General features: G+C 44.0%; 1 protein-coding gene across 1 annotated transcript in view; it reads right to left on the reverse strand.

The window, feature by feature from the left end:
- Positions 1 to 25,891, reverse strand: part of AP3M2 (adaptor related protein complex 3 subunit mu 2) — a 38,535-nt gene extending 12,644 nt beyond the window's left edge. The window contains exons 1-3 of the mRNA XM_089670257.1: positions 25,735 to 25,891; positions 2,706 to 3,031; positions 867 to 1,038 (exon numbers count right to left, since the gene is read on the reverse strand). Coding sequence (XP_089526383.1) covers positions 867 to 1,038; positions 2,706 to 2,978 — 445 coding nt within the window. The 5' untranslated portion in view covers positions 2,979 to 3,031; positions 25,735 to 25,891. The remainder of the gene's footprint in view (positions 1 to 866; positions 1,039 to 2,705; positions 3,032 to 25,734) is intronic.
- Between the last annotated feature and the right edge of the window lie 1,700 nt (positions 25,892 to 27,591).

Raw genomic sequence — 27,591 nt, forward strand, 5'->3', positions numbered from 1 at the left:
GTAAGATAAAAAACATTAACTAAAAGATTTCTCCGGGCAGTATAGGCAGTTGTCTTTTCTTCATGTTGCATAAACAGGTCTTTGAGTCGTTAAAACTTGCTCCATTCCACCCATGTGGATTAGGATTCTTTTTGAGACCCTGCTGGGATTATAGTAATTTGACGGACTCCTGCATGAAGTCTTCATTAAGTGGGGTGTGTGGTCTAAGTAAAATATTACACATATTTATGTGAAGAATGATGTATGCTGCAACCCTTTAGTGCAGGGGTCTCCAAACTTTCTATGGAAAGGACCAGTTTACTGTCCCTCAGACTTTAGGGTTCAGACTGTAGCCAGTGGGAGTAGATAATTCCCTGGCATCAGTCCCCTTTTATTGATTGTAAAGGGAGGAAGAGTGCCCCATTGTTGATATAATGCCCCATTGATGGTGTCAGTTGGGGCAATGGTGTGCCATCATTGGTGACAGTTGGTGGCATAGTGTCCCAAGGGCCAGATAAACTCAAGCAAAGGGCCACATCCAGCCCCCGAGCCGCAGTTTGGAGACCTCTGCTTTAGTGGATTTTCCCTAGGGACATAGAGAAACCTCAGGCCAGTAGCAGCTGGAGATATTTTTCGATCAGGTCACAGACAGCAGTAAACCTGATGGGGAAAACCCCCAAGAATATAGCAGTCATTCAGAGCCCTGGGCAATAGGGGATCATGGGGCCCCTTTGTCCTTGCCCAAACTCAAAAAAGCCTATGAAAAAGGTACCAGGGGCATCTCATGGGGCCCCCTACTGACCCCGGGCCCTCGGGCAGTGCCCGAGTTTCCAAATGGTCAGTCCACCCCTGTTCAGAGCACAACTTTACAAGACAGAACCTGGTACCTGTAATTGTGTTCACCACACTGCGGAGTATAGTGGGAGGTTTAATGAGCTCCTTCAATATATTTGATTCAGTGGCAAGAGGGAATCCATTATCCAGCATCTCCTCAAGAACTTCATAAACAACAACAACATTCTCTTTGATGACAATTTCTGAGCATGAACCAAAATAATCCTTAAAAAAAAAAAAAAAAAAAAAAAGGAATGAGTGCAAAGATACAGTTAGATAGCCAAACAATTCAAATTCTTCAAGCCATTGCTTTCTTATGGGTATGTTTATTCAAATGCACAACTCATTTATTAAAACCTAAGCAAAGGGAATTAATTTTGCTGCCTGTAACAACCAATCAGTAGGTGACATTCTCTAATCTTCACTAGAAGAATAGTAGATAGTAAATGTAATAAGCAACATAGAGGAAGCAAAGGAGAGGAGCAAAGTACTACAGAGTCTCATTTTGAGTGACAGCTCTGAGCCTGCTTGGGCTACTAACAACACATCAACAACACCATAGTCAAGACCAACAGCAATTTCAAACCCTTCGAAAGTCTTGACAAGGGAGGTGTTTAACTTTCATAAAATACGTCAAATGCACCTGCTTTTACCTCCCCTTGGGTACATGTCTGAACAAGCCTTAAAGGATACATTCACCTTTTGTAACATATTCAGTGTGCAACACATGTTACTGTAACCCCACCCCACCCTCAAGTGTGACAGCTAGCGGGGTATCTTCTCCCTTGCTAGCCTTTACAATTTTTTAAAAACGCGGCCGTGCATTGCTCCACCCACCCACGTCGTTCATTTACAGAGTTCCGTAAATGGAAGACTGCAAGTTCCGACAGCCTTTTTTGCGACTGTCGGTTTGAAGTTCTTCCCATCAGTGTGAAACTGCCTGCCCATACGATGTACAATGGCAGTCTGCAGATGTCTGCTGATTGCTGGTACAATGCTTTCCAGGCTCCTAAAAAAAGTTTAATAGTAAATGCACTTTTTTTACCTGCAAAAAAATGTGCATTTATAATTTTTTTTTTAAAGGAAACTCATCCTTTAAGTAACAATACACTAACATTCACATAAGTACATAGATTAGTAATCAGGTCTGAAAGTCCTAAAAATGAGTAATCAACAGTTTCTGCTTGTCACTGAAGAACAAATTTGTTTTGTTTTTAACTTTGAGCATCTGATAGAACACTTCTCTTTGCCCGTAGCAACTTATGTTGCCCTTTCATGCTTAAAGTGTTACTAAACTCAGGACCCTGCATTCACTATATCTGGTCTCCCACAATATACAGAACATAGAAGTGCAATTATTTTAGTAAATATTAATTGCTAAATACCTTTTTTCATCAGCAGTTAGAGCAGTCTTGTGACTTCTATCAGTGTCCAGCCCAGCATGTTAAAGCTTGTAGGAGGAGTTTTCATTCTGCTCTAGGAGGATGGATCTAGGACCCTGACTTCTGTCTGGACAGTGCTGATTGGCCCTGTGCTGATCACATGCACTCTCCCAAGACAAAAAAACAAAAAAACCCTCTCTAGTAATACACACCAAACTGAGCATGTGCAGAGTGATTCCACACGATATGCCTTATCAGGAGATAAGAGATGAGCACTGGAAGAAGGGGAGGATCAGAAAAGTCAGGATCAAACTGCATTTTTACACAATGCAGAGGATTAACCCCTTAGGTTCCACAGGGGTATAACATATACAGACTGATTTTACTGTTGTGGGTTTAATAACACTTTAATGCATGCATTTTGTGTACTGGACAATGATATCTGACATGTTGCCGTATATAATATAACACTTCCAGGCATAACAGGCAACAGCTATTGTAAGATCTCACCTGGAATGTGTCCACGACTCGGTGAAGAAACTCTATAGCAAATAGTGGGGGCACCTCAGTCTGTATGACAGCCACAAAAAATATGGAATGCCTGTAAACACTGAGCAGGTAATGATGGGGAGTCTGGATGATGGGTGGCACATTCTCTGGATCGGATGCCCTTTCTTGGGCCTCAAAAAAGTAGTCACAAACTGATCGCGACACCACACTTTTCCAGTGTTTCTCCAGGAAGATATCCCCAGAAGGGTTGATGAGAAACAGGCTGTGGATCATGGCTGGTGGTTTAATGGGGAAGAAAGGAAAGGATGGTCTTCTTGGTGCTGGCCCTAGAAAAAACAAAAAACATAGCCTTTAAACATTGTCAAATACAAACCAAGCCCTCTTTCTCATGGGCCCAAGAGCACCAATGAAATCATCAATGGTGGGGCATGGTAATATCACTGTGATGGCATATGGCTGCACTGGGAGCCCATGTACTGTAGCTCCTGATATTGGGAAGGCTTCAAACAATTCCACTCGTAGGGAATGATGTACAGAAATTGTACCTATACCCCAAACCTGGGTGGACCTCTAGAGCCCATTGCTGGTCCTCCTTTGGTCATATAATTACTATGGTAAAAAAAAGCTCTCTTGCGCCTATTTTATTGGTACTCTAAAACATTTGATACCATTTACATGTTCACTTTAATTAGGCAGAATAGAATAAAATGTAAACAGAATTTGCTTCCAAAGCTTTCTACAATAATTCTTATATAAACATCCTGGAGAGGTTTCCGCGTACACATTCCTAAAAGTTCACCCACAGAAGAACTTTCCAAAGGTTCCTACTATGCAGGGAAACGTAACGTAACCATTTTTGTCATTGTACATCTTTACTGAGTCACAACAGTGTATGGTAGTGTGTTTTTCACTGATGAAAGCAGAATGTGTAGAGTTAAAGGGATTATTGGACAACACAGAAGACAGAAAATGCAAAGTTTCACAACTTTTGATTTCTTCATCAGGCATGCCTGACAAAACTTACATAACTTTTCAGTTTTCTCAGTTAGCCAATAAAGGAGTATCACTTGAATGCCAAACTTTCTAATTTAACGCAGCATATCTTTGAAGTAAGGTCATAAATGGGCAAGACAATCCTCTTAACCACTTCAGTACCAGAGTATTTTTTGTCGTTTTGACAATGTCTCAGTTCTGCACCTTGTATTTTTTGAGGGGATTTGTAGCCTATAGTCTAATATATTATACATTTTTTTTGCAACAGATAGACCTTAGTTTGGTAGCAAATTTGAACACATATAAATTTTGTTTACTTAATTTTATTAGGAATTGTAACAAAATGTTAAAAATGCCTGTTCCTGTAGCTTTTTCATGGAATTTGTGCACCCCATATATTTAACCTAAAATATACTCAACAAAGTCTGCTGATTAAGCCCTGGTTCACACTGATGCGGTGCGGAATTTGCAGCGTTTTCAGTGCAAATTCTGCACCACATTACAATCGCACCCCGTTCACACGAACCAATGCGGGTGTGTATGTTAAGTTAACAACACACCTACATCAGTCCGCAAAACGCGGTACAATGTGCAGAATCGGATCACATGGCTGTGAATACCCATGCAATCTGATTCTAGTGTGGACCAAAAAAGGGTCCTGCAAGTTTTTGGTGTGGGTGCGGTGTGAATAGAGCCATACAAAATGTATGGCTCCAATCGCACCGCAAACAAATCGCTTGTGACTTGTAGAGGAATGCAGTGCGGTTCCTGTGCGAATTACATGGGATTTACCACACCGCTGTAGTGTCAACCTAGGTCAGTGGTGGGCAACCTTTTTTTTCAACTGAGCCAAATCTCGCCAAAACCAAATTTTGAGAGCCACATTTTTAAAACTGAAAATACATCCCCCATATAGTAATTCATCCCCCATATAGTAATTCATCCCCCATATAGTAATTCATCCCCCATATAGTAATTCATTCCCCATATAGTAATTCATCCCCCATATAGTAATTCATCCCCCATATAGTAATTCATCCCCCCTATAGTAATTCATCCCCCCTATAGTAATTCATCCCCCCTATAGTAATTCATCCCCCATATAGTAATTCATCCCCCATAGTAATTCATCCCCCATATAGTAATTCATCCCCCATATTAAGTCCCCAAGTCCCCCCTGTGTCAATTCACTTACCTTTGCTCCGCGCGTTCCTCTCGCCGTTCCGGTCTTCAGGGCGGACTGTGAGAGGAGAGGAGTTCGTCACGCTGCCCCGCCAACATCCTGACAGCCAATGTTTGCCACGCTCCATGGGCCGGATTAAAAGGTCCGCCGGGCCGTAGTTTGCCCATTGCTGGGCTAGCTGCAGAGTCCTGACTTTTGGGGCGGCCGCCCGAGAGGAGGGAGGGGAGCGGGCGCCCGGCACACAGAAGAGCTGCATTAAAGTGTGGAAAGAGCCGCATGTGGCTCGCGAGCCGCGGCTTGCCGACCACTGACCTAGGCTAAAATGCTATCACATTAGCACGACTTTTATATATCAGAATGGTAAAGGTCAAAACGAATGTATGCACTTTAATTTAGGAGAGCTTTATTCCCCTTTTGACGCTACATTGCAAAGCACAAAGGATGAAAAAAAAAACAAGACCAGTAATGGTATTTCTAGGAACCTTCCAGGATGGCACAACTGGGAAACACAATCAACTGACAGCTTTTTAAAGCCCCCACCCTTCCCCTTGTCCCTCAGTTTGTGATAAAGTAACTCCTAAAACCGGTCCACAAGGGGCATAATTCTTTATAGGTACTTACCAACTACTGCTCTAATATCTTTTCCCCCCTTCTTCTGGGCAGGAAGTAGACCTGCTCTCCTGGAAGGTTCCTAGAAGCACAGTTACTGGCAAGTCTAACTGTTGGTTTTCTCTTCTCACCTTCCCGGATGGCACACCTAAGAGGATAATCAAGTAACCGAAGGCCTACCTTGGGGTGGGACTACTGCCTGTAAGAATTTATTTCCACTCCATAATGCCTGATGAAGGTATCTTAGCTGGATCATGTGACTGATCTGCAGGTCAGCTTCACCTATGTCCCTGCTTTCTCTACCTCGGATGCAGGATCTAGGTGGAGGGGGCTCTTAAAGATGGAAACAGAAACTCTGAATTTTGTAGGTTAGCAAGGTCGATTGTCTCAACCATCTAGCAATTTTGGCCTATCATGCCTATAACTGCTTCTCAGGACCACTAAAAAGGACTAATCAGAGACTTGTTCTGTGAAACAAGGATACTACTATGGCCAACAAAGGATCTGGCTTAAATACTAATCTGTTCTGGAGAATTATTTAGAAAAGGCTTCCTGATGGACAACCCTTGTGGATCCCTTTTTTTTCCCTCATAGTGATTACTAAAAGGCAGCCCACTAAAGAGTAATATATTAAAGGGAAGCTTATTCCCTGGGCTCGCAAAGGCTGAACAGGTATGTACCCAAGGAACACCCAGCTATGGCTTCCTCACATCTCAATGCTGGTATGTCAGCTGTACAAGTGCTCTATATACCCAAGTTCCCTATATGCCTGCAGTTACGGTAAATGGATTAAAATTAGGCAGAAATGAGCTGGGTAAAAACTTATTGTAACTATTCCACAATATGCAGCAAGATAAGGTAATATAACCAATATAAATAGAAAATACATAAATTTCAATGGTATGTATTTCTGATGTGCAAGATAAATCAATATAACCAATATAAAACAGAAAGGACGCAAGCAACCTTGATTGTTGTGTAGCAAGATAAAGTAATATAACAAATATCAGCAGATAAGACACACACTTCAATAATGTGCATCACTGAATGGCAGTGATATAACAAATATAAAACAGAAAAGACACAAAACAACCTTCACTGTTGTGCATTTCTGATTTGTAGCAAGATCAATCAATATAACCAATACAAAAACAGAAAAGGACACAAGCAACGTTCACTGTTGTGTTTTTCTGATTTGCCACAAGATAAAGCAATATACTCAATAAAAAAAAAAACAGAGAAGACACCGACTTCAATGATGTGTATCTCTGAACTGCAGCGATATAACAAGCAGAAAAGAGAACCAACCTTCACTATTGTGTTTTTCTGATGTGCAGTGAAGCAATATAACCAATATAAAATAGAAAGGACACAAACAACTTTAATGTTGTGTTTTTGTGATGTGCTGTAAAATAAAGTCATATAACAATTATAAAACTGAATAGACACATGCAAACTTCAATGTTGTGTATTTCTGAAGTGCAGCAAAATAACAAATATGAGTAGAGAAGCCACAAATATCAATTACCGGTATGTGTATTTCTGATGTGCAGAAAATATAATATGGAAAGGACACAGACAACCTTCAATGTTGTGTTTTTCTAATGTGCAGCAAGATAAGGCAATATAGCCAATATAAGACAGAAAAGACACTAACAACCTTCAATCCTGTGTATTTCTGAAGTACAGCAGGATAAAGTCATACAGCAAATATAAAACAAAAAAGACACAAACCAACTACAAAGTTGTGTATTTCTGATGTGCAGCAAGCTAAGGCAATATAACCAATATAAAACAGAAAAGACGAAACCAAACTTACATGTTGTGTGTGTAGCCCATTGAAATGTTATTACTTGCAGTACATTGAAATTGACATTACATGGCGGTGGTCTGCCATTCAGGGTCACTCACATGAACAGAACAGCCCTCTGGAACTTGTATGCTGTACAACAGGCTGGTGAGCAGGGCAGTCAGGGACTACATTTCCCAAGAGAGGTAGTGTGTGAGCGAGGGCATATAAATATCAAATCCAGGGCGATTGGCCAGGAGAGTGCGGGGAGAGACTGAAAGGGAAGAAGGTGTGCTCATGGCTGAACTAGGCCCGGGACTAGAGTTGGAGAGAGAGAAAGAGCATACTGACCACTTGGTCTGCCATGTTGCCAAGCAGGCCAAACTGGCCACAGGAGACCAGACGGGATGCTGAGTCTGAGCCAGGGATTCCCTGGACTGACTGCAGAGAAAGACAGACTGCTATGATCTGCCGGACTACTTAATCAGGTGAGAGAGACTCATGCACCCACTAACCAAGTGAATATTGATAGTTTGCCACCTCAGCTACTGTATCTACCTACACATAGTTGTGAACATTACCTGTAGTTGCTTCAGTTTGTGGCCTAGTTCTCGCAGCCGCCTAACTGAGATACATCTACATTGCAGAAGTTGACTTTAGGACATACAGTGCAGGTCAGGATACAGCAGTGTCACTGAAACAAGTTACCCTTTCTCAACAGAGCAGGATTGCCATTACTGTTAACTTTTGCTTTTGCTGTACAAAGGAAGCTGTCTGCCGATAGACATTCATGCCAATTGCTGCTATTCATCACGTCAAATCTGCCCCATGTTGAGTGTTTTAAAGGACACCCTGCCCCAATTTGCTACCACCAAGAGGAAAAGTGTTAAATCACCTTTGTTACTTCACCATCTTTGTAATGCCTTCCCAAGGAACTAGATCCCACACCTCAACTCACCTCCATACCAACTGGGCCCCAACAAGTGCACAGAAGACATTGTAGTGTTCTTAAAGGGACAGTGCTCAATTTCAACTGAGAATTCATTTTTCTTCACATCTGATCCTTGTCATCTAGTTCTGAGGACCCATAGTGAGCTTACCTGTTTGTTAGCGGTTTTCTACTCACTGGGGATTCAGCAGTTTCCTCAGATTGGAGGCAGTGGATTATTTCTGAAAGCAGGCTGCTAACAGTTATTGTTGCTTTATGATGTCATTATTTTTGCTCACAATTTCCAAGTATGGTTATATTTGTTGCATATATCAATGTCATTTTGTTCTGACCAAGTTACCTTTAATTCCAACATAAACTTCGCATTGGTTTACACTAACTTGCGAGTCCATTTTACAGGTGTGATTTACTTTGGTCACAGGAGCACGGTGGTGTCAGCACAGGTTGAGTTTGCCACTAGAGATTCAGATTAACAGGGAACCCAAAACAAATGACTAAGCAACCCTTAAGAGGGTAGTGCTACCTGTGTTTCTGATGTGACAAAGCATAAGATCAGAGTCATGGTGTATGCATCTAAGAAATACTCAACCAAGGACAATATCTATCATAGGTATAGCCTGGACTCTGTATACTAAACCTTCATCTACCAATCCAGTGTAGAACCCGGGTAGTTCTAAATAATGGAATCTGAGGTGGATGAATACGCCACTGTGGTAGTAGCTGTGTCCCTACCACTGCATACCTAGTCCTACACCCACCCAATCTCCCATACACTGACATAAGTAGGAGTTGGTTTGGCTAGCCCATACACAGGTGGGAGCGAGTTCCAAGCCTTTCAGATCCTAAGGTCTTACCAAGCACAGTCCTAGAGAGCAATTAAGACTACCTGAAGAATAGGTGGACACCATATTAGCCTGGAGGCAATCAGACATCTGTAGGCCTTAACAAGCAATCATTAAAAAGGATAAGTTCACCTTTTGACCAAAAATAATAAATGCACATTTTTTTGCAGGTAAAAAAATGTGCATTTATTATTTTTGGTTGCAGAAGCTTGTAAACCATTGCACCAGCAATCAACAGATTGCTGGTGCCATGCAGGTCTCCTGCAGACTGTCAGTATATCTGCCTGCCCGTACAGGATTGTGGTAGTTCATGGAGAACTAAAAGCCGACAGCCACTAAGGCTGTCAGGACTTGTAGTCCATTCATTCACAGAACGCTGTGAATGAATGACGCGGTTGTGTGGACAGAGCCCTGCATGGCCGCGCTCTGTTCAAAAGGTGACAGCTTGTATGGGGAACTTCTACCCATACTTCTGTCGCGGGGGAGGGGGAATCGGGTAGCTGCAGCATTGGGAACACGATACATATTCCACCCTAAAAACGGGTTGAACATGTAACTTGTTCCAAAAGGCGAACTTTTCCTTTAAATGCAGGTTCGTATATGTAGCTCTTGTATAGAGGTTTGCACCAGGAACCCATCAATTAAGGGTTGCAGGGTAAGATTTTATGTTTCTAGTTCAGCCAAAGGGTGGGCTGTAGCTCAAAACACAAGAGGTCCCAAATAACCCTTACACAAGAACAAATATGATGGCAATATAGGGAGGAATAGGTTGTGAGATTTTACCTATAGCAAACAATTCCCAGAAAGAGGATATGTTCACACTGGTACACCTTACTATGCCTCCCTGTATGGATACAATTAGAAGGTGAGCTCTTAATAAAAAGTGAGCCATCTTGGAGCTACTTTGCCATAGTCATAGCAGCTGGTATAATATATCCAGATTGCCCCGTGTACACACTAATCAAGGGAAATTTGCTGTAGTACTCCTGGAATCTGCAGGTTCCAGCAAATCACTGCACATCATCTTTTCCAATAGCCCTTGTCAGAATGTCAGAAACTTGTTCAGAGGCATAAATAGCCTGTAAGAGGCTCTTCGGGTCTTCAAAAGGGAGCTAGTGTCTAGCAGGCCTCACCTCTTCACTAGGTTCACTACTATTAATTTACTACAGTGAGGCTTTATGTTGCAATAACCACAGCATCTATTGAAGTAGGAAGAAGATGTGGATGGTGGTTTTAGCTGAAGCTTCTGGGCTATTTGTCTCCATACCCCAGGGTAAAAGGATAGTAGCACCCGGATTAAGGGAGGGAGTGCTATCTCCATGCCCAGAAACCACCTGGCTGTTCTTAGGGATTCTGCTGCTAAACACCCAAAGCGAAAGGAAAGTACTCACCGCCTGTTGTCTTACACCTTTTGCCACAGTCACAGGGCTCGCTTTTCCATCCTTAGGGAGAGGAGGAGAGTGGTCAAAATCAACCCTCTCCAAGTCTCTGTCCCTCCTGCAGAGCTGGCCCATACTGCATCAGAAACACTCACACACACCTCTCCTAGGATCCAAATCTTTCAAAAAGGAAGGATGGAGAGGCCAGGGCCATGAAAGCCAGGGGTGACTAGCTTCTGTTGTCCCCTCTTAGGGCACTCTGACTTTTTTCTGAGCCCCGCTCAGGGAAGGAATTTACCAAGCTCCAACGTGCTCTTACCCACAGTCACTGGCAATGCCCTTCCCTACTCCTTTTCCATCTGAGGTGGTTAGGCAGACACTCACTCCACTGCACCACTTGCCCACACAGTATCAACCTGGTGCCTCTTTTAGCTCTTTCCTCAGCCGCCACATGGGTCAAGCATCTACTCCGGTACATCCCCCTTCTGGGTTGTGCTGCCACCCTCACCCTGTTGTTGACCTTATCAAAAACTGGCCATCAGGCTCGCCTACATGCAGAGGAAGACAAGAGGAGACAGAGGCTGAGAATGTTGAGTGGTGTGCAACAGCGGCGGTTCACACTCCCCTGTGACCGGACTGCTGGTACAATTTCTGGGCAACTTGCAAGAGGCAAGTGGCATGCAGATTACTTCAGCCCTCTCCAGCGTTACTAGACCTGCCTCAAAGGGGTACCATCCAACTCTCCCTGGTCTTTTGGTTCAACAAAACAACAAACATTCCGCTGTGTAGGGAAAAACACAATCAAAACTGAGGGACAAGAAGGGTGAGGACTTTAACAGTTGTTTTCCTCTAAGGTGTGCCATCCTGGAAGGTGAGAAGAGAAAGACAGTTTGCGAAAATTGCTAATGTAACATTAAAAAAAGGTTAAGTTGGGTTGATAAGAGCACAAGATAGCTTGACAGCAACTTTGTTCACAGATTTGTGATTACAAACATTTTGCAAAGTGTTCACTTACATGGGCATTTGAGGATTGCGCAATAAACACAGATGTCATCTGGATATGGCGTAATTGTTGCAACATGGGAATTTATCTGGATCTGATCAGTAGAGAACTAATTCAGATCCCCCCCAAGCAATAGCAGATCAATTACAGTTATCTATTGCTGGGTGCAATCCAGGGGCATAGCTACAGGGGTTGCAGGGGTCGAAATTGCAATCCGGCCCCGTGCTGAAGGGCCTGTACGCCTGGATGAGAGGCGGGGGAAACTGTTAATAGAGGAACCAATCTCTCCTTGTTCCTCCTGCAGCCGCAGAATGCCTGTTGGAGAGGAGGAGAAGCAGGCATTCAGCAGCTGCAGGAAGAACATGAAGAGTTGGATTCCTTTATATGCAGCCGCCCCACTGCTCGTCCTATCTAGCTTCTTTCAGCTGCACCTGAGCTGAGAGTTTGCGCTGACAGTTTTCTTTCTTTCCTTCTTTTCTTTCCTTCCTTTCCCTCTTCCTTTTTTTTTCTTCCTTCCTTACTCTCGCTTTCTTTTTTCTTTACTTTCCAGACTCCTGATATCTCACCTAAGCCCCCAAACAGAACTCCTAAAAAAAACAATTGTAAAAAATATTTAAAATAAATAAAAAAACAGGGTCACAATGGTTGCACCTGCGACCGGGCCCTGGCGTTCCACTACTGGGTTCAGAGGAAAGGACACCAGCCGGGGGTCAGGGGGAACCATCATGGTTTCTTGCACCAGGGCCCTGAAGATTCTAGTTATGCCATTGGTGCAATCAGTAAGCTAAAGATCTCTATAGCAGTGCTCTACTGCTGTATGAAGAGAAGGGACGAAACTGTAATGACAAGAAAGCGGCAACATCCCTTTTTTCTGTGTTGTGTTTACTTTTGCTTCTCTTTTTCCACTCTAAAAACTATCACAACTATCTAAACTGTAAAACTATCAGAAGCTCTGGAGTTGATCGCTTCAGCTTAGTGCTGGACCCCAGCTATCACCGACAGCAAGCCATTCAAATGCTAGTGCCAAGGGAGGCCTGTAGGAGCTGTCATTATCAGGCACCATTTATAAATGGTGCAGGTACATAAGAGGTAAAAAAAAAAAAAAAGACCATGTTTATGTTTTTCCTATGAAATGGGTGAAGGCTTCCTTGCATAGGGAATCATATCTCCAACATTTTTTTGACGTCTGGGAAACTTTTATTCAAACTCTGCCTATTGCTACCCAACAGTCTATAGTACAATTTTTTCAATACACCTCATGGTATTAAACCAGACAATTAATAACCCTCTAATTGATGCCAATATAAAAAAACCCTGAAAAAAAACCACACGTGTCTAGGACCCTGGTCACCAACCTGTAGCCCTTGGCACTTTTTTTGATGCCCTTGGGGCCCCTGAAGACACTAATATGGGTTTCCTTATTGCCCTATTATGGTAGTGGTATTGAGCATTGATGCAATAGGTCTCCAGTCTATAAATGTAGATTATACCGCCGTCTCTGACCATCTCTTGAATTACATCCACAGGTTTCTGACCATCTCTTCTGGTATACCCATAGTTTTTTTCACTATATCTCGTTGTGTGTGTCTCGGACACTGAATATTCCCTACGTTTTATATTATATGGGGCCCTATAGCTTGAAAGTGGAACACCACTGGTCTAGGAAGTGAAGTATTTTAAAACTTTTTAGGATGCAATACAAAGAAGGGTCTCCTTTGCTCTATGTCCAGTGTGAAGGCCTATTTTGGCTTTTTTAAAGTACATCGTTAGACAAACCCGTTTTGTTTTTGGAGTTTTCTTTTTTTGATTTCTGTGTTCTGCTGGGTAGTATTTACTTTCACCTCCTGTCTAAGAGACACAACAGAAAGTGAGAGGACACAGTTGGCACCAAAACAGGTGTCCCAGTTGGAAGATTTCCCCTTACCTTCTGCTCTATGACAGCCATAAAAATGTGGATCTCCCTTCCCTTTGACAGTGGTCATCAGGAGATGGTTAATCTTGCCAGACAGAAAAAAATTATATGGTACATGCATAGGAGGCTCTAAATCTACTATTATTAATATCCAATGTTGTGATAGACTGTCTCATTGATCAAGCTGAATCGCTTCAGTGAGACTTCTCACTTCGAGCACCTTAAGTGGAAGGGTGTCTAAATGTACTACAAGAAGCAGTAAGGGTGCCACACTATTGGTTAGAGTCCTAAAAGTTTTTTACACTAGATAAGTGAAATGAGGGAGGTGCACAACCTTCTGGCGAAGGTATCTGATTTTTAAACACCACTGTTATTACAATTCAGTTGATTCCAGACATTTTTCGGGTTCCAAGAAACACAGGCCCACCATGATGAAGGGGTAATATCTGAACTCCGAAACATGTTGGTGCTCTTTTTACACAAAGTAAAAAAAACTTAATTGAACTCTTTGACCATTGATGTGGTGTCACAAGTTAGCTTGCAGCCTCTTGTGTGTTTACTCTTACCTCCATGCTGCTCTTGATTCCTTCACATGTGTGTTGTTCTGTGCTCACCTATGGGCGTTGTCTGCTATTCCCTGGGTTTTATGTCCTTCCCTTCCATCACTTACTGTCCCACCTCCTTGTCTGCCTGTCTATTTAAGATGTGCTCAGACTAGACCACATTGCCTGAGCAATGGTTGTTGTCGGAGCTCCCTTGTGGTCTTCTGAGAATCCTTTATAGTATATCTGTGTGCCGACCCCGGCTTTGTTCCTGACATTGCTAGTTTTCCGCCTGTCCTGACCTCGGCTTGCCAACTGGATCTCCTGTCTCTACTCCCTTTGTACCCTGCTCCCGCTAGCGGTCTCTTCTACCTCAGCTGGGTGTACCTGGGGGCCGTGACCTGGTTCCAGCCTGCTCCAAGTCCATCCCCACCATCAGGGGCCCTGGTGAACAAGCAGGCTGGAGCTTAGACTCCGCGCCCTGGGGAACCCCAAGCTGTGGTTTGATAGAGCTCACTACCATAGACGTGACAGTTTGCTCAGGCCATGAGCTCTTCAGAGACACCGCAGCCTCTCCTGGAGCAACTTCAGGGTTTTGGCGCAGAAAGTCGATGTCCAGCAGACCTATCAAGAACAGATTATGCACTGTCTACAGGAACTCTCCTCCCGGTTAGACCAGCTACAGGCTGTGTCTACTTCCTCACTCTTGGCTTCGGCCCCTGCTGTTCCACCTTCCACTGTTTCCCCTGTGGAACACCATCCTTAGAGACTCCAGCTGCCTCCACCGCCTCACTTCTCTGGTGATCCCAAGGCCTGTCGAGGCTTCATCAATCAGTGCTCGATTCATTTTGAACTAGCAGTCGATCTTTTCCCTACCGATCATTCCAAGGTGGCATACATGATCTCCCTCCTTTCAGGTGATGCACTGGCTTGGGCCTCTCCACTGTGGGAGCGTCAAGACCACACTATCCCCAGTCTCCCAGCCTTCCAGCAAGCTCTCCAGAAAACGTTCGATGTGCCCGGCAGGACCTAATCTGCTGTGGAAGCCCTTCTTCAGCTACGTCAAGGTAGCATGACGGTTGGGTAGACTGCAGTTCGGTTTCGCACCTTGGCTTCGGAACTTGCATGGCATAATGAGGCCCTTTCTGCAACCTTTTGGCAAGGTCTAGCGGACTGTATTAAGGATGAATTAGCTGGAAGAAACATACCCACTGTTCTAGATGACTTGATTGCTCTTAGCATCCAAATCGATGTCCGCTTTCAGGAACGAGATCTGGAAAAGTCTGCTCCACGTCCCCCCCCAGTGGGTTCATTTGCTCCTGTGTTCCAAAAATCTCCTGAACTAATGCAGTTAGGCCGAACACACCTTACTCCACAAGAGCGATCGTGTCGCCTCAGACTTGGTCTATGCCTTTTTTGTGGGGCTAAGGGTCAAGTAATTAAGTCATGTTCTGTCCGAACGGGAAACTCTGGTCTGGGTCACTGAGGGAGGTGAACCTGAATTCTGCCACCTTCCCTCAATTTGCCATACCTGTCTCCATTCATTGGGCCTTAAATACTTACCAGGTTTCTGCTTATGTGGACTCTGGGGCAGCCGGGAACTTCATTGAGCAATCTTTGGCCACTGAATTGGGCATTCCTCTTGTCCCCTTGACGACTCCCCAATCAGTATCTACAGTTGATGGCTCTGCTTTGGCCTTAGGACCTCTACGCTTCCGGACCTCCTCCGTAATTATGCAGGTTGGCATTCTTCATTGTGAGGAAATCTCCTTCCTGCTCCTCCCTAAGTCTTCTAGCCCCGTCATTCTTGGACTTCCATGGTTGCAGAAACACTCACCAAATCTTGACTGAAACTCTGGCCAAGTATTGTCTTGGGGGTCAAAATGCAATCAGACTTGTCTCCCTAAGGTGTCCCCACCTCGCACTGTACCCGTGGCCACCACCTCTCCGATGCCCCCTCAACATTGCCAGATTTTACAAGATGTTTCTTGTAGTAAGGCTGCTCCGCTGCCTACTCCTATTACGGGTCCCCTTCCGGTGCTGTCGAACTCTAGTTCCTTACCCTCTTTGCTGCCCAAATCTTCGGTCCCTTTACATATGTTGCAGCTCAGAGATCCTATATCGCGACCTTTCAGATGGGTGACCTCTGTACCATCTGTGTTCCCAGATTCATGTTTCCTGCATGCTGACACCCCAAAACTCCCTTCAGCTGCTTTGGAGCCAGCCGTGGTTTCCACATTAGTAGCTACTGTACCTTCTGTCCCCTGTCCTGTCCCCATACATCCCATAGTGCCCTCTGTTCCTTGTATTACCCCAGGTTCCTGTTCCACACAGCCTGTCTTGCCCACTATACGAATCAAAGCCTTCACGCCTACCCCTGTGCCCTCCCTGGCAGCCTCCTCACCAGACCCTTCATCCCAATTTTTGGTGTCTGCTCCAGCCCAGCTTCCTGTCATGTTCTCCTATTCTTACTCCTTCCGAGGCAAATGTTTCCAAGAGCTTACATCTGTCAGCTTCTAAGTACAAAGTAGCTGCTGATTGTCATTACCGGGTGAGTCCCAAATATTTCCCGGGTGACGAGGTTTGGCTCTCTACCAAGAGTTTACAGGTACCCTTTATGAAATTTGCTCCTCGGTTCATTGGTCCCCTTACCATCCTTCCCCAGGTCAATCCTGTTGCTTTCAAACTCCGCCTCCCTTCACATCTGAGAATCCCTAATGTTTTCCATGTTTCTCTTCTGAGAGCCTATATTATCAACAGGTTTTCCCATCCTCATCGTTATCCTTCCCCAATAGCGAGTACTTCGGAACAGTATGAAGTCAAGCAAATCTTGGATTCTAAGTTCATCAGAGGGAAGCTTTTGTATCTTATTGACTGGAAGGTATATGGTCCCGAGGAGAGGTGTTGGATTCCTTCTACTGATGTTTCTGCTCCCAGTCTGGTGGAATTTTTTCATTGGAAGTTTCTCCTTAAGCCTGGCCCTAAAAAAAGTGGGGAGACCTCATAAGAGGGGGGGGGGGGGTACTTTCACAAGTTAGCTTGCAGCCTCTTGTGTGTTTACTCTTATCTCCATGCTGCTCTTGATTCCTTCACATGTGTGTTGTTCTGTGCTCACCTATGGGCGTTGTCTGCTATTCCCTGGGTTTCATGTCCTTCCCTTCCATCACTTACTGTCCCACCTCCTTGTCTGCCTGTCTATTTAAGATGTGCTCAGACTGGACCACATTGCTTGAGCAATGGTTGTTGTCGGAGCTCCCTTGTGGTCTTCTGAGAATCCTTTATAGTATATCGGTGTACCGACCCCGGCTTCGTTCCTGACATTGCTAGTTTTCCGCCTGTCCTGACCTCAGCTTGCCAACTGGATCTCCTGTCTGTACTCCCTTTGTACCCTGTTCCTATTAGCGGTCCCTTCTACCTCAGCTGGGTGTACCTGGGGGCCGCGACCTGGTTCCAGCCTGCTCTAAGTCCATCCCCACCATCAGGGGCCCTGGTGAACAAGCAGGCTGGAGCTTAGACTCCGCACCCTGGGGAACCCCAAGCTGTTGTTTGATAGAGCTCACTACCATAGACATGACATGTGGGGCCATTACTGCTTCTTACATACACTCACTGGGCACTTTATTAGGTACACCTGTTCAATTGCTTGGTAACAAATTGCTAATCAGCCTATCACATGGCAGCAACTCAATGGATTTACACATGTAGATGTGGTGAAGATGGCTTGCTGAAGTTCAAACCGAGCATCAGAATGGGGAAGAAAAGAGATTTATGTGATTGAACATGGCATGGTTGTTCGTGCCAGATGGGCTGGTCTGAGTATTTCAAAAACTGCTGATCTCCATCTCTAAGGTTTACAGAGAATGGTCTGAAAAAGAGAATATATCTAGTGAGGGGCAGCTATGTGGATGAAAATGTCTTGTTGATGTCAGATGACAGAGGAGAATGGGCAGACTGGTTGCTGAAACATTCATATGGTAGGGTTAGAATTTAGCGTAAACAACATGAAAACATGGATCCATCCTGCCTTGTATCAATGGTTTAGGCTGGTGGTGGTGTAATGGCGTGGGGAATATTTTTTGGCATTAGCAAGGTGCACCTAATAAAGTGGCTGGGGAGTGTATTTGAGCAATAAAAAAAAAAAAGCCTTTACATAGAGTTCAAACAGTTCTCCATTCTATCCAAAACTAAAAAATAAACTGGCTAGAGATACACTTAATAAATTGTTATGAAGGCAGGCCATAAATTGTGCAATTTACTTTCCTTCCACCCATCAACACTGAATACTTCCCATAGTGCAACTGTGTTCTGCTGGCGGGAAGACTTCCCTGCCAGCAGAACACAAAGATTAGTGCTGCTGGCTATAGTAGGTGGCAATAATTTGTTCAGGGAAACCCAGACAGGCTGGGTGTACACAAGTTGATTGATAGATCAACTTGTATACAACCAGCCAGTACATACACTATATTGCTAAAAGTATTGGGACACCCCTCTAAATCATTGGATTCAGGTGTTCCAAGTGTCCAGAGGTATATAAAATCAAGCACCTAGGCATGCAGACTGCTTCTACAAACATTTGTGAAAGGATGGATTGCTCTCAGGAGCTCAGTGAATTCAAGCGTGGTACTGTGATAGGTTGCCACCTGTGCAATAAGTCCATCCATGAAATTTCCTTGCTACTAAATATTTCACGGTCAACTGTTAGTGGTATTATAACACAGTGGAAGCAACTGGGAACAACAGCAACTCAGCCACGAAGTGGTACAGCACATAAAATGACAGAGTGGGTTCAGCACATGTGGAAGCGCACAGAAGTCGCCAACTGTCTGCATAGTCAATAGCTAAAGACCTCCAAACTATGTGGCCTTCAGACAAGCACAACAACAGTGCATAGAGAGCTTTATGGAATGAGTTTCCATGGCCAAGCAGCTGCATCCAAGCCTTACATCACCAAGTGCAACACAAAGTGTCGGATGCAGTGGTGTAAAGTACACCACCACTGGACTAGAGCAGTGGAGACGTGTTCTCTGGAGTAATGAATCATGCTCCTCTGTCTGGCAATCTGATGGACGTGTCTGGGTTTGACAGTTGCCAGGAGAAGGGTACTTGCCTGGCTACATTGTGCCAAGTGTAAAGTTTGGTGAAGGGGGATTATAGTATGGTGTTGTTTTTCAGGGGTTGGGCTTAGCCCCTTAGTTCCAATGAAGGGAACTCTTAAGGCGTCAGCATACCAAGACATATTGGGCAATTTCATACTCCCAACTTTGTGGGAACAGTTTGGGGATGGCCCCTTCCTGTTCCAATATGACTGCGCACTAGTCCTGACCTCAACCCGATAGAACACATGTGGGATGAATTAGAGCAGAGATTGAGAGCCAGGCCTATTCGTCCAACATCAGTGCCTGACCTCACAAATGTGCTTCTGGAAGAATGGTCAAACATTCCCATAGACACACTCCTATACCTTGTGGACATCCTTCCCAGAAGAGTTGAAGCTGTTATAGCTGGAAAGAGTGGGCCAACTCAATATTCAACCCTGCTGAATAAGACTGGGATGCCATTAAAGTTCATGTGCATGTAACGGCAGGTGTCCATATACTTTTGGCAATATAGTGTAGATAGATCGAAATATGGCCAGTCCCTGCTGAACTGGCCAAATTTTGATCCATGTACGGACGGCTTAATACAATGACTCCACAGTGATATAGTGCACAAAATGTGTTGTTCCAGAGTTATGTCACTGGATTGTATTGATCAGGCTAACTAGGGCTTACCTAATCTGTAGGCCCCTGTGTCATCATAGTGGAACTAATTATGTCAGAGAGGTGGGGGGTAAAGGGAACATTGTCACCATTGTTCTCTTTATATTCCAAGATATGGTGGTACCACACTTCACTGCCTACAGTAAGGAGTTTTCTAGCATGCACTGTACAGTGAACCTGCACATCAGATAACAATGGGGTCTTCTGGAAGGGCAAGATTTTATTATGAACATTTTTCAAGACTATGTTGACCTAATATTTTCCATGTCAGAACAAACTTATCCTATGCAACTGTTACTGGTAGACCTTACTGTGTTATATGACAGGTCCTCTTCCACATATCCACAGTGTTTTACTTTCACATATAATTCCAAAAAACAAAAGCACTATATGAAAACTATATCATACCAATAAAATATTTTCATAGATTTGTAATGTGTTCTCTGGTGTTTGACTAGTCAACAATAAGCCGATGGTGCCCAGCCCGCAAGCTAAGTAAATGTTGATACGAAAATGTCACTTTCACATTCAGCACAGTTTATTTCAAATAAATATGTTCTTTGAAGCCTAGATCCAACCCAAACTTTTTTTTTTTCTTTTCTTTTTATTTTGGATCAAGTAGGGAAGTGATAGAACCTCTGTCAGGTTTGTGTTTGCAATCTATGTCCCCTTCATCCAAGGCGGAAAGTGATGACAAATCTGTCCAGCGGCGACATAGATTGCAACAACACACTTTTTTCTCAGTAAAAAAGGGAAGTCATAGTACCTCTGTCAGGTTTTAATTTATAATCTGTCCCCATTAGGATGATTTCTGCTCATATTGGCTATGTTGACACAAGCCAATACTCTGAAAATCAATCCTGCTGTCTCCTGAATGCCCTTTTTTCTTTTTTAATGCTGAATGGGAATTTATAATGAGGTCAGATGTTAGGTTTATGGTTGTGATACAGGTCCATTGATTTGAATGACTGAATTCTATAGGCACTGCTGCCTGTCAGGTTGACATGCCACATTAAATTTGCCAAATTTGTAGGGGGCTGCAACGCAAAGCATCATGGCTACCGCTTTTAAACTGATTCCTTTGGTTGTAGTTTACCTTTTAGGTCAGTGGCTGGGGGAAGAGGGGGGCTAATTTTTACTGCCCCTCAGCTGCCCAATATCAAATGGGTACAGAGGTGCTGCAACACACATCTGTTCAAAAGGGCGATGGGATGTAATTCAGACTGCATGCCACTGCAATAACACATTTAATGTGTGCTGTTGTGCGTTGCTGTAAAGCACGTTGTAACTTATGCCTTACCACAGCACCATAGTGAAAACCCAATCCAGTTTTTCACTGGAAGGCTGTTTGATTCAAGGGGGTTTCCACAGCAAAATATTTCCCCAAGTAGAAACATGCAGGGTCCCCAACCATCACAGCTCTCCCTATTCCCCAATTTTTATGTTGTCCAGCAGTGGCACTCCTAGAGAAAAGTTATTTCTGCAAGGGTCCAAGAACTACGGCAGAAGGAACTCCATTAAATCTTTACAGAAGGAGTCAGTTATAATGGAATTTTCATTACAGGAAACTTGTTATGAGAAATATATGTAGGCTACCAATGAAAGCCCATACACAATTCATAAATTCCCAGCCGTCAGAATACACTTATCAGTGCTGCCGGCTGTACTGATCGATCAGGAAAAACCCAACAGACTGTCTACTGATTGACTTCTATAGAACCAGCCTGCTCATACAAGGATTGACATTTGGCAAGTCCTTGCTAAACCAACTGAATTTGATTAATTGATGGCCAGCTTAATACTTGTTGCTGGACTTTCATGCTGGTTTTCCCTGACCTGGCACAGGTAGGCAGATCAAGAGCTCTGACTGTCCTGTCCTGGATTAGTGGATCAGTAGATACTTAAGCCAGAGGATCAGTAGAACAACCAGGCGACTACCATTTTCAGAAGTAGGTTGTCAGTAAAAGGTCTTTAGAACACTTACAATCCTGTCGCCCTCTGATGGAAAAACTGCTAAATTCTTAACAATGAGGAAGTGACGCTGTGAAAACAGGTGAGTAATTTATATTCCCTCTATAGTGATCCTGTGGCTGGTGGGTTGTCACCATTGACAGGTTTACAAGTGTACCATAGGCCTAAAGCAGGCCTTAGATGAGTAGAAAATTGAACGATTGTTGGAACGAATATCAAAAGCAATAGTCCCATAATGGTTTCATTGTGCAGCAAAATAACAACATATTTCTGATCATTGTCAACATAGACACATCTTTTTTTCGATTGATTTCTTCATAGACGGAAGTAGCTCATGCGAATTTCATTTTAATTTTTTTCCTCCAATGAGTCTTCTATTAGGCTAGGTTCACATATGAGCGGGTGGTGCCGCTGTGGATCTGCACGAAAATCCATGCAGCCACCCACACAAAGAATGCAGACCCGCGGGCGGGTGTCATTAATTCTAATGGCAAGCCACCCTGCAATGGAAATCGCAGCCATACTGGGAACCAAGGTTCCCGTGCAGGCTGTGGTTTCCGAAGGAGTGCAGGGACTCCTTCCCTGCATGTCACAGAGCACGGGGGTACATTCAAATGAATGGGCTCTCGTGCCCGCTCAAAACACGGCCCGCATGGCCGCATATATGTGAACCGGGGCTTAACAATTACAAAATCGTTCATTCTAAAAATAATTTCCAACATGTTCATTCACTCAGTTTCAATGGTGGCAGGAATATCTCCGGTCACAGTAGGTACACTATTTATGTGAAAATCGAATGATCGGTCCTTCGTTTTATTACTCATTCTGTGAAATCTGAGCGGCAAGAGTATGTGAATTCCTGTGGCTGGGATTGACAGAAGTGCGGCCTCTGAGCCCCTACAATGCAATGACAGGCTGACGGTGGCTGTAACGATTTGTGACTGTGACTACTTACCAGGGGCGGATTGACAACTCATGGGGCCCCCGGGCAATAGGGGATCATGGGGCCCCTGTGTCCTTGCCCAAACTCAAAAAAGCCTATGAAAAAGGTACCAGGGGCATCTCATGGGGCCCCCTACTGACCCCGGGCCCTTGGGCAGTGCCCAAGTTTCCAAATGGTCAGTCCGCCCTTGCTACTTACAATGATCTGTATGGAGAACGTGTGAATTGAGCCTTAGACTAAATACTTCCCTTGCAACAAGTGTACTTTTGAAGCCAGTTCACACCAGAACATGGTGTGGGAAACCTGTGTTGCACTTTCAAATGCAATCTGCAGAAGATATCAATATAAAGTTGATAACACCCCAAACGCAGGATGCAAACACAGTGCGGTTGCCTGCACCGGGTCGCATGGTCCAAAGTAGCATCTGATGTGGGTACAGGGAGTTTGCAAAGTATTGCATGCACTACTTTTGCTGCTATGTGGTGCGATTTCAGCCCATTCAAAATGAACGGGGCTGAAATCGCATCGCACAGACCTGCATACGAATCGCACCAGAACACACAGTGCATTCCTCAGTATGAACTGGCCCTAAAGATATGTTCCACAAAGAACATACAGTACATATGTTCCTGCAGTTAAAGGCATGGTTTAGGATTACAGGCGAAACCTTGTATATGACAGCAGAAGGTTATCCCAGTGGGGAACTCGGATATAATGGTGGTGTAGGGATGTCTAGGGGTGCTGCCCTTGGTTACCCACCTTCCCCCTGTCATTTTTCCAAAGCAGAAAATAGGAGTAGCATCAAATAGGTTGTTCCTGCCAGCATCATCCTGGACACAGCCAGGGGCGGACTGACAACTCATAGGGCCCCCGGGCAATAGGGGATCATGGGGCCCCTGTGTCCTTGCCCAAACTCCAAAAAGCCTATGAAAGAGGTACCAGGGTCATCTCATGGGCCCCCCTACTGACCCTGGGCCCTCAGGCAGTGCCCGAGTTTCCAAATGGTCAGTCCGCCCCTACAAGAGGTGGAGATGCTGATGGCAAGAACAACCCATTTGATGCTACTCCATTTTCTAACCTGTTTTGGAAAAATGACAGGTGGAAGGTGGGTAACCAAGGGCAACATCCCTAAACATCTCTATGCCACCATTACATCCGAGATCTCCATTGGGTTAACCCAGTGGTCGGCAAGCCGCGGCTCGCGAGCCACATGCGGCTCTTTACCCAGTCTAATGCGGCTCTTCTGTGTGCCGGGCGCCTGCTCCCCTCCCTCCTCTCGGTCGGCCGCTCCCCTGCCTCCTCTCGGTTGGCAGCCCCAAAAGTCCGCGCGGACCTTTTAATCCGGCTTGCGGATGTGGCTGTCAGGATGTGTGTAGGCGGGGCAGCGTGCCGAACGTGAGGGGAGGGGAGCTAGGCTCCTCTCACAGTCCGCCCTGAAGACCCGAACGGCGCGGGAAGACAGCGAGAGGAACGCAAAAGGTAAGTGAATTGACACGGGGGACTTGGCTTACTAGAAGGGGGGGGGGGGGAATAGTACTGTGGGGGATGAAATACTATATGAGGGATGAATTACTTTATGAGGGATGAAATACTATATGGGGGGATGAAATACTATATGGGGGATGAATTACTATATCAGGGATGAATTACTATATGAGGGATGAAATACTATATGGGGGGATGAAATACTATATGGGGGGATGAAATACTATATGGGGGGATGAATTACTATATGAGGGATGAAATACTATATGGGGGGATGAAATACTATATGAGGGATGAAATACTATATGGGGGATGAATTACTATATGAGGGATGAATTACTGTATGAGGGATGAAATACTATATGGGGGGATGAAATACTATATGAGGGATGAAATACTATATGAGGGGATGAAATACTATATGGGGGGATGAAATACTATATGGGGGATGAAATACTATATGAGGGATGAAATACTATATGAGGGATGAAATACTATATGAGGGATGAATTACTATATGAGGGATGAAATACTATATGGGGGGATGAAATACTATATGGGGGGATGAAATACTATATGAGGGATGAATTACTATATGAGGGATGAAATACTATATGGGGGGATGAAATACTATATGGGGGGATGAAATACTATATGGGGGGATGAAATACTATATGAGGGATGAATTACTATATGAGGGATGAAATACTATATGAGGGATGAAATACTATATGGGGGGATGAAATACTATATGAGGGATGAAATACTATATGGGGGGATGAAATACTATATGAGGGATGAAATACTATATGAGGGATGAATTACTATATGGGGGATGAAATACTATATGAGGGATGAAATACTATATGGGGGATGAAATACTATACGGGGGATGAAATACTATACGGGGGATGAAATACTATACGAGGGATGAAATACTATACGGGGGATGAATTGCTATGGGGGATGAATTACTATATGGGGGATGAATTACTATGGGGGATGAATTACTATATGGAGGATGAATTACTATATGGGGGATGAATTACTATATGGGGGATGAATTACTATGGGGGATGAATTACTATGGGGGATGAATTACACTATGGGGGATGAATTACACTATGGGGGATGAATTACTATATGGGGGATGAATTACTATGGGGGATGAATTACTATATGGGAGATGTATTTTCAGTTTTAAAAATGTGGCTCTCAAAATAAATTTCAATCATGGTTTTGGCGAGATTTGGCTCAGTTGAAAAAAAAGGTTGCCCACCACTGGGTTAACCTTCTGCCTTTCATATAGAAGGTTTCACCTGTAATCCTAAACCATGCCTTTAACTGCAGGAACATACGTATGTTCTTTGTGCTGCCGGATAAGGACCATGCATTGACCAGAGGTCATAGGGTGGCATGCTGCAATAAAATGGCTTCTACATGATAATAAGTATGTTGTATGTACAAGTGTATGATGGCTGTATAACACAGCACATGGTTAGAAACAGGAAGCTGGAGCTCATAGACCCAGGAGACATGCTGTCTACATGCACAACACATTATATATATCAGATGTTGTGCTATACTAAACTGCGCCCAGTGCAGTACACTTAAAGGGTATGTCGGTCATGTCTGTATGCAACGTAGATGGTGACAATAGAGGCTCTTACCTTACACAGGAGATCCCTGCACCCGGGGATACAATGTCACACTCATCCAGCTCCTTCCTCTGTATCATATGATGCTTCCTCCCCTCTCTCAGCTGACTCCCTCCTCCCTACACCAGCTGCTGCTCGCCTCTTTGTCACAGAGGGAGGAACCAGTGTGTGCTCAGGTCTGGTCCTCCGCTCCACCTCTCTCTGATGTATAATGGATTATTCCTGGGATGCCCCCCTTTCCCCAATATGCAATGTTCCCATTCATGTAGATGTTAATCATTGCTGTCACACACATGCCCATGCCCTCTTCCTATAGTTTGACTTGCACAGATGTCTCTCTTCATCAGGAAACCCGAGGCTGCTGTCATCTATCCCCGTAGCTTGTTTCCGATCCCTGATACCTCGTACCAACGCAGGATTTAGGCCTCACGGGCATTGAGAGGCTGCAAAGTCGCCGAGAATAAAATCCATTCCGCTTTCCAATTCAAGTGAATGGCATACTTGGAATAAACGCCGATCGCTTCTGCATCAGTCTTTACGTGTACGTTTTATTTATTTATTACAGGTACTTATAGAGCGCCGTCAATTTACGCAGCGCTTTACATATATATTGTACATTCACATCAGTCCCTGACCCTCAAGCGGTGTACAATCTAAGGTATTTGTCAAAATGCACCTCTTTCATGTTTAGGGAAATACGCCATATGTGCATGCGTGGGTAATCGCCAATGCAGAAGCGACCGACGTTTACGCAAGTACGCAGGAAACCTGCCCTGAGAAATGAAGCTACCTATGCTATGGAGTACATGTAGATGGGAAATGGATGAAAAAAGGCTGCTGGAGATGAGCCACACTGATATGCAACTAAGGCTGGCCATACACTATACAATTTTCTGTCCAATTTCTGCCCAATTTTCTTTAGATTTACCTCCAGCTATGTAGTGCAAAAGCCCGCCTAATTGGATACAATTGGAAGTGTTGTTAGGTTTGACCTCCTATTATATAGTTTTTGGTAAATCTAAACCAAAAATCTCAAGAAAATTGTAAAATGTATGGCCAGCCTTAGGGTGAAAAAAAAAGTTTAATGATATCTCATAGGCTGGCCATACACTATACAATTTTCTGTCCAATTTCTGCCCGATTTCCTTTAGATTTACCTTCAACTGTGTAGTGCAAGGGCCTTCCTAATTGGATACAATTGAAAGTGTTGTTTGGGTTTGACCTCCTATTATATGGTTTTTGGTAAATCTAAAGCAAAATTCTCAAGAAAATTGTATAATGTGTGGCCAGCCTTAGATTGTAAGCTCCAAGGATCAGGCCCTCCTAACCCTCTTGTATTGAACTGTATTGTTGCTGTATTGTCTCCCGTTATATTGTCAAGTGCTGAGCAAACTGTTGGCGCTATATAAATCCTGTATAATAATATAATAAAAATGAAAAAATAAAATGGCAATTGTTTATGACACATGGTGCTTTAGCAAACTAGATATGTTCTAGTTAGGAGTGTTTATCCACTTTACATTTTGAAAGAATTAAACTGAATCTCTTCCATGTGAGGGGAAATCCCTAGTTCACACAGGCGGCAACCCTTGCTGCCCTCTAAAAAGCGATCTGCAGTGGATCACTTATCAGATGGTGGCAGAGCAGCTGCTGCCAGGCATTCAAGAAGTAATACTGCCACCTCCTGAATGCTTTTTGTTTTGAAAGCCAAACCGATATTTTGTATGTAAATACTGTGCAGCAACAGCAAGTCAACTGTTTGGCTCACCATTGTAGCCTGGCCTTATTCACTTCAATGAATCACAATTAGCTTGAGGTTGTGGTAGGGTCAGATGTAGTCTGATGTGGGGGTTCAGTAAAAAATGTCGG

The sequence above is a fragment of the Staurois parvus genome, unplaced genomic scaffold (assembly GCF_062004578.1).
Source record: "Staurois parvus isolate SC_StPar_1 unplaced genomic scaffold, SC_StPar_1.0 ptg000088l, whole genome shotgun sequence".
In the NCBI taxonomy this organism is placed as follows: domain Eukaryota; kingdom Metazoa; phylum Chordata; class Amphibia; order Anura; family Ranidae; genus Staurois; species Staurois parvus.